We start from the raw sequence: 8,439 nt of genomic DNA on the forward strand, positions 1-8,439 counted from the left end.
AAAACCAGACTGCGGGGGGGGGGGGCGGGGGGGGGGGGGGGGGGGGCTTCCGCGCATGCGTGTGTTCAAGTGACGCCTGCGGCACGCCGCGTCGAACGGCGAACGTGCGGGAGGACGCGGCGTGAGCGGGGGCCGCGGGGCGCGCTGCCGCTCGGTACACTCTCAAACCCGGGGGCCATACCGATTCGTCCCCCTTTTCTTTTTCTCCCTTTTTAGTTCACCTTCCGTAAATAATAGCAATATTCAGGAGAAGGAAAGAGGAGAGGAACCGCTGCCGGGGGAGGTAAGGTTCCGGGCGCGCATCGTCAGGCGACACGCACGGAATGACCGGTCTTTTCGAAATTCGTGTCAGGAAAGACGTCCGCGGAATATTGCCGACACGGCGACTCGACTGTCTTAAAGCGACCTCAGAAATAAAAATTAAAAAAACAGTCACGATAATCATATCACGATTTGGGTTAAATGACCAGTCGGGGAGACGAAACTGATGTTCAATCTGATCCAAACGCGATGGCAGTGTTAAGCAGAAAGATGTGACTCGTCGAATTATGTGACTCTCAATAGATGGGGTTTAATTTATTTGTGTTGTTTTTGTTGAGTGTGATGTCATAGTGCATTGGATTGTTATTATTATTCTTATTAATTATGAAACGTCCTTATTGCGGGGGAGCTACAGACAATAGTCACAGCATCGCACAGGCCACGCATTGTGCTGTGACACTGGAAGCTCGGGCCCTAATCCCCAGGCTGCTTACCCAGTTAGAATGAACATTTGCGTCTTGTAACGCACCAACCGCGGAACGTCGACGAAAATGAAATAAATGTAATTAGAACGTCTCGTTCCAAAGTGTTACAGAACATGCATACGCTTGGAAAATGGAAATTGACTTCGGAGTGTGGCATCTCAATGTTAACGTCGTTCCCTATTATGCATACAACAGTTTGAAATTAAAAAAGGCAATCCAATGTGGAATTGAATTTTGATTCCCCCAAATTGAATGATATTACAGTACTATACTGTGTATACTGATATACTGTACTGTATATTCTTCCATGCCCTGGTGGATCATGGCTGCAGGATCATGGCTGCAGCCCCTCCCTGCCACTCCCATCCACCACTCCTGCTGATTCTGATGCTCTTTATGTGTTGGTTGGGTGGTGCACAGACCTGACCTAATCCAATCCTAATCTTGTCTTCAAAGCTGACTTTACAGTGCATTTTGATTCACTCAAAGACCAATTTTTGTTCACTCAAAGACAAAATAATGCTGAAAGATGGTGTGCTGTAGGTTTGCTATCTTTCAGCGCTTTAAAATGTTGGCTCCAATTATGTATAACTATTCATAGCACAGCCTCGCTGAACGCTTTGCTATTGAGAAACTCTGTTGCTGCTTCTCCCTTGCATAAATGCAGTCAAAACTGTTTTTGGGAGGAAAAAAAATCAAGCGGCGCAACTTCCTGTTTCTATTATTTTAGCACAGATGTCTGGAAAACCTGAAAAGCTGGTAAAATGCAGAGTTAACCATGTTCTTTCGGTATAGACTGTTGGACGATATTGTGAGTTACTGCACAGTGAGAAGCTGCAGCTGAGCGGTAAGTTTCTCAACAGTAAATCGTTCAGCGAGGTCGTGCTATGAACAGTTATAAAGGATGGGAACCAACATTTTAATAAGGCCTGGGTTGAAAAATGGAAAAATGTATCCTTAAACTACTGCTCACTATTATATTCAGGCCATTTTCAGCCACTTTGGGTGAAATGGAAAGAGTGAACAGTAAATTGAGCATTTGTATTAATTAAAAAAAAAATGTTTTCACCAGGAGTCTCGTCACGTTATGGAGTCTCATTTTGAAACCTGCCCAGGATGGCCGCATTCACGACTGCAGAACAGTTGCAGGCAGCAATTGGTCGACAAAGAAAAGTTTAAGTAAGTTTACATTGAATCACATTACATTAACATTGTGTCATTTGGTTATTTGCCTCCGTTGTCCAAAATGTGTTACATTTGGCAGATTAAGTGTGCGCTAATATTGTTTATAAGAGTATTGTTTGTTTCAAGTGTGCATATATGTGACCCACCGCAGACTTTAGGTACATTTGGTGCCATTTGACTTTTTTTTTTGCATAATTTGTTGAACAACTTCAATGACACACAACATCTTTTGTTTTTAAAAAGCTTTTATTTAACAGTAAGAATATACATGTTTTATAAAAGTGGAATTACTTAGGAGATTAAAAGTTCGGACAACACAAAAAAATGTAGAGTCTATCACTAATATGAGTCTCTGTATATCAACCTTGGTGTGTCATTTAATATATAAATGTGCGAATGCCAAATATCTTCAAAGTTGTTGGAGTTATGTGGGCTAACCCCACCCTACCCCAGCTACACTCTGAGAGCATGTTTGGGGCCCCTTTTCATTTTCTTTTTGCCGCTGGCTGCATTTGCAGGTAAGCTTGAGAATCTTGTGCATTACTACTTGTTCATAATCTGCATCAACAACCTCAACGGACTTCATCACGTCATCAACTTCTTCCGTTGTAACAACAACGGGCGTATCGTCCGTCTCCTCCGGCGGTTCTTGAAAATATTCCATTTCATCGTCACATTCAGGTTGAAAATGAAGTCCAGTACACGCTGCTTAGACTGACTTGGATCTATCGCACTGGCCAGATTAAGGTCCGTGATATGATTTAGATCTTCCGCCACCCGCTTCTCATAAACCCTAACAACACAGAGATGAAAGTTTTCACGGACAACTGAAACCGGATCCTCGTCTTGTTTACGGAAAGGACGTTAGCATTACTTCTTCGTTGGTATACGCCCCCTACACAATTACGTCTCCGTGTGTGTGTAAAAGTAGTACGTTTTAACGGTTGAACTCGAAACGGTTTCACATTGTGACTTCACATCACATGGAATATAGAGGATTGGTCTCCACCTGGACTCTCGCTTTAAAGGCAACCATCGATCGGCGTTATTCAGCGTTTCCCCATGTAAACGGGAATATTTAACTCCACGGTTTAACATTTTTCTACTATTTATAAATCAAACTCGGTTTTTGAACATGTGTTGAGAGATAAAAAAAAACAACCCATAAAAGGAACATCTGGAAAAATCTAATTTTCCTTCTAGAAAGTTTTTTTCACCTTATTTGGCGGCTCCTCGCGTGATTAGAAATGCGTGTTTTGCTGCGGTGGGTCACACACATATATGTGTGTGTGTGTGTGTGTGTGTGTGTGTGTGTGTATGTGTATGTGTATGTGTATGTGTGTATATATATATCTTGCCTTGTGCATATGCAGGTGTGATCATATGAGCAGCCTCCTTTAAGCGGGACGCGCCCGGATCCCGTCGCCAGAGTGGAAGAGGAGGGCGGATCATGGCGACCAGCCTGCACAAATCTGGGCATGAACCCCCCCCTGCCCTGTCCCAAACGTGCAAGGCTTGTGGTGGCCATTTTGATGCTATAACAAGAAAGGTAAAATAAGGCGTTGTCGCTCTGAGCAGTTCTGGGAACTAGGAGCTGGGGAGGTCCCCCGAGAACTAGATACATTCAAGGGATTTTTTTCCGATTGTATTCGCACCGCACTGGAACTCTGAAGTGACGTGACGTGAGTTCTGTGTTGTATTTACTCTTGAACTTTCACTGATTTCACCCTATGAGTCCGCTAAAGTTTGTTTGTGAACAAATTTGAGGCAAAAAAATAATCAACCCAGTTGCTGAATCTTCACTCATTAGATCTACAAGACGTCATTTAAAGGTTTGTTTCTTAAGGCACAGGCTCGCATCAGGACACCGCACAGGGATTACGGGCCGCCTGTTAATTCAATTAACATCAGAAAATTAAATGAATGCAATAAATACCTCGACAATAAAAATACTAGTTTCATTTTTATTGGTTATTTTTTATTGCCGCTGAGTGTACATGGGCTGCGTCCGCACCAAGAGCCATGAGAATCAACCGGGCGGACTCAGTGTGAGGAACAGGCGAGGGACCATGAACTTACGTCTGGACCAATCACTGTGCTCTAACGTCACTGATGGTTCCTCTTGTGCCGGTTAGTCCCTGCCCTGGAGCAGGAGCTAAAAAAAAGCCCCTCAAAACGGAGCTCTAAAAACTACAAACATTCCTAGTTCCTGCAATGCGGACACAAAAAAAGGGACGGTTCCTCCAAAACATTTTACAACAATGGAAAAGGTTTCTGCGGTGCGAAAACGCCTATAAATAACCCGCCATAACACACAGCAAAATATGTTCTTTCCACAGGTCGCTACATCTGCTGCTATTAATTCACACAGTACACAGTGAGCAAAAAAGCAGTGGGGAAAAAAAAATTGCACAAAAAGAAAGAATATTAAATGAAGCAAATTTTGGTGAGATAAAGAAAATGTGTGCATGTGTTTTTTTTCTCCCACATAATCATGTCAAAAAAAGAAGGATGTAGTATTACAAAGAAAAAACATGATAAAATAAAGAAGGATTTTACTTAAAATGTTGCAGTAGAAATGATCTTAAATGAAATGATTGCAGTAGAAGCAATCTTAACCTGACTTTAATATATATATATATATATATATATTACAGTTAAGACGTATTTTCTCAGACCTATCAAAAATAATTGTATACACACAATTTAGGCCTGTTGATTTATTTCAAAGGGTAAAAATAAAACTTTTAGGGTTGGAGTAACTTGAAGATTTTGATAGAAAAAAAATTTGCACCGAAAAGAATATTGCTCAACATCTATAGCGGGTGTTTCAAGTGGATGGTGTGTGTGTGTGTGTGTGTGTGTGTGTGTGTGTGTGTGTGTGTGTGTGTGTGTGTGTGTGTGTGTGTGTGTGTGTGTGTGTGTGTGTGTGTGTGTGTGTGTGTGTGTGCGTGTGCGTGCGCAGAAATAGGGCTACAACAAGATAAAGCACTAAGCTGGTGGTCCTACAATTCTCAACATCAATTCTGCTATTAAATGGCAATCAACCAAAACTTGAAATTTTCACGTGCAAATCTTTAATCTAGATAGATCGATCACATCAAAACAGTAGCCAAAGTAATTACAGCAATTAAATAAAAATGGCAATATGGAAAATTTCGACACAGACAAACAGGGCAGTATACACCAAACCTAACGATAAACGACAAATATAACCCGTAAAGGATAAAAATGAAAAGGACCTAAAAAATAGGTCATGTCCAAAAATAGAACGCACGGTCCTATACAATAACTTCAAATGAAATTAACAGTGATGCAGAAAGATGAACCTCAGATAGGAAACAGTGAACAAGATGTTGGCAGGAAGCCTATAAACCAAAGCTTTGACAGTAAACATCCACAATCTGATCTAACTGGTGGTGTTTTTGGTGTCTAGTATGTCTGCCTGGACTGTAGGAAGGACTTCTGTGGAGGCTGCTGGGTGCAGGCCGGGCCCCTGCGCCCGCCCCTCTGCCGCACATGCTGGCAGTTCCACAGAGCGCTGTTCAACCCCAGCCAGCTGATGAGGCTCAAGGTACCCCCCATTTTTTGTGATTTGTCCTCATTTTTTTATTAAACGACAGGCTCGCCATTTTCAACCCAGGCCATATTCAAATGTTGGTTCCCATCATCTGGAGACAGGAAAAAAAGTTGAAAACGGGGCGATCACAATATAGTCAGACAGCCTCGGCCCTTTTGGCTACATCCGAGCTATGAAACAAACAGGAAGTTGTGCCGCTCCCCACTGGCGACCTACTGTTGCTTACATCAGTTGAGTTTAATTTCAGTTCCATTTTATTCAATAATTATGAAAGAGATAAAATCTTCCAAGGGAAACACTTACCGTAGAGAGCCACCGTTCTCATTCTGTCCTTACTTTGTAACTTTCTCCATTCAAAAAAGAAAAACCAACCTGCTGCAGATAACTCCTCCCAGACTCATCCTACCTTCATGGCGCAGGTTGGGATCAGGTTGCGATGGAAATGATGGGAAACCAACATTTTAATGGGGCCTGGGTTGAAAAGCAGCGAACCTCTCCTTTAACGGACGGTTTTCCCCTCGATGCGTGAAGGTGCGGGAACTGCGCCACTACCTCCACCTCCACGGGGTGCCGACCGACACGTGCCGCGAGAAGGAGGAGCTGGTCCAGCTGGTCCTGGACCAACACGCAGCGTCCGGCGGAGCGGTGGTGGTCCAGGGCGGCGGCCCCGGCGCCCCCGACCCTCCCCGGCAAGCGGCGGGCGCTCAATCCACGGCCGAACCCCAGGACTCCGATTCAGACGAAGAGGACAGCGAAGAAGAGGAGGACGATGACAGCGAGGACGAGGGCAAGGAAGAAGGCGGCGACAACGGCACTGTGGAAAAAGGCGGCGGCGACGAGGAAGGTGAGAAGGAGGGTGATGATGATGATGAGGAGGAGGAGGAGGACGACGACGACGACGACGAGGAAGACGACGACGAGGAAGACGACGACGAGGAAGACGCTGAAGAGGGTGACGTCAACGAGGGCGAGGTCAACGAGGACGGGGGCCGCGAGGACAATGGCGAAGATGTCAGCAACGGAGATGAAGAAAATGATGAGGGAGACGATGACGAGGAGGATGAGGAAGAGGATCACGAGGTAAACGATCGGGTGACGCGGGTCGGTTGGCTTGGACTTCTCCCAAGAATCATTTCATTCTGTCAAAAAAAGGCGGAGCTAGTTCTGTCAGAAAAACTGGACGGCGCCACACACTTCCACGCCCCTTATGCGCCATCCTATTTAAGCAGCCAATCCCTCTTGCCCTACCTGCTCTGCTTCCTGCTTTGCTCTCTGCTTTACTTGTTGTGTTGCCTCCTCCACCTCCCCTGCCTCCACCTGTTGGGCTCTGCTCTTCTATTCAATTGGGGGTTCCAGCTCATCACCCCAGTATTTCCATCTCATTAAGCATGCCTAATAATTTGAAATTCAATCTATGAGTTGTCCGTCAGAACTATTTTTTTATTTAAGTGGAATGCAAAGTGTCAATCACTCGCATTTATTATTCACTGTGGCTTTGGCCTTTCTTTTGGTTCGCCCCTCGCCCCAGTCGTTGGACAGCGACGAGGGCGCCGACCTGTCCCACCTGAGCCGGGTGGAGGACATCGGGGGCCTCAGCGTGCGTCAGCTCAAAGAGATCCTGTCGCGCAACTTCGTCAACTTCCAGGGCTGCTGCGAGAAGTGGGAGCTGATGGAGCGCGTCACTCGCCTTTACAACGAATGCCAGGACGTCCAGAACAAAGGTGAGGTGTCACCCCACCCCCCCTCGCAAAATCGGTGCAACATAGAGTGGTTGCAGTAAAATTTCCTGAGTTTCAATACATTACGTTGATTGGTTTTATTGGTTTAGAGTAGACGATGAACATTTCTTGATTTTTCATTGTTGGGGAAAAATGCAATATTTAAAATGGCCAAAAGAGGGAGCCAACGGGGCTTCTCACAAAACACATTTCAGGGAGCAAGTCAGGGGGGGGTGCTTCTCCCAACGTTGATGTTTAAAGCCTTTATTTATTTATTTATTTCCCCCCCAATTCGTTTTTCATTCATGAGTATCTAATAAAGACAGCTTTGGAGATATTTAGTGTTTCCTTTTTATTGTCTTCAGATTTGTCCACAGACGGTAGACGAATAATTCAATGATCATAAAAGCTTTTCATTCAAGTCAAGAAGACCGCAATAAGTTAAAAGACTGTACTGATAAAATGAGACATGCAGGTGTGTTCGCTCTCGATGAGCGCTGCATTGTTTCAAACGCTGCATGCCGCTGCCGCTCATCACATTGCATTGTCATTTAGCTTCAGACGCATTTGTCCAAAGCGACTTACAATAAGTGCATTTTAGTTGTAGAGTGCGCCACGCCGACCCGGCCGGACGAGAACCTCTGTCGGATCTGCATGGACTCCCCCGTGGACTGCGTGCTGCTGGAGTGTGGACACATGGTCACCTGCAGCCGCTGCGGCAAGCGCATGAAAGAGTGTCCCATCTGTCGGCAATACGTGGTGCGGGTGGTGCACGTCTTCAGGTCCTGACCCCGAGAGATTGTTGAGGATATTTTCCACTTCTCTCTGTTGGTTTCCATTTGAATTCACCCACCAGCCAAAATATCTGTAATTTAAGTTTTGTTTTTTTTAGACTAGTTGACTTAAATGAGGAAAAAAATGTTTTACATTTCAGCATTTAGTTCATTTAATGTTAGTTACATTTGGAAATTGCAATATTACCAGTAAGTATTTGTTATGAACTTAAAAAAAAAAAAAAAAACTTTTGTATTATCTTGAATCGAAGTGGCTGTTTTCTTAATCCAAAATTGCGCACTTTTGAGCGGTTTATCTATTTATTTAAATTTCTGTATAGAACGAGGAATCCACACCGAAAGAAAGCATGGATTGTTTATAACTGACTGACCTTTTGTTTTAAGTACATAATATTAGGAGGTAGCAGGGTCAAAAA

General features: G+C 44.3%; 1 protein-coding gene across 1 annotated transcript; it reads left to right on the plus strand.

Moving 5' to 3' along the window:
• Window positions 1-1,843: 1,843 nt before the first annotated feature.
• On the plus strand, window positions 1,844-8,353 carry LOC307239839 (E3 ubiquitin-protein ligase RNF34-like). Its single transcript, XM_080013419.1, has 6 exons — window positions 1,844-1,925; window positions 3,305-3,480; window positions 5,368-5,505; window positions 6,043-6,591; window positions 7,040-7,232; window positions 7,831-8,353. The coding sequence occupies exons 2-6, from the start codon at window positions 3,382-3,384 to the stop codon at window positions 8,016-8,018; spliced, it is 1,167 nt and encodes a 388-aa protein (XP_079869545.1). The 5' UTR covers window positions 1,844-1,925; window positions 3,305-3,381; the 3' UTR covers window positions 8,019-8,353.
• The last annotated feature ends 86 nt before the right edge of the window (window positions 8,354-8,439 follow it).

Source organism: Zeus faber (genome assembly GCF_960531495.2).
Source record: "Zeus faber genome assembly, chromosome: 14".
Classification (NCBI taxonomy): Eukaryota; Metazoa; Chordata; class Actinopteri; order Zeiformes; family Zeidae; genus Zeus; species Zeus faber.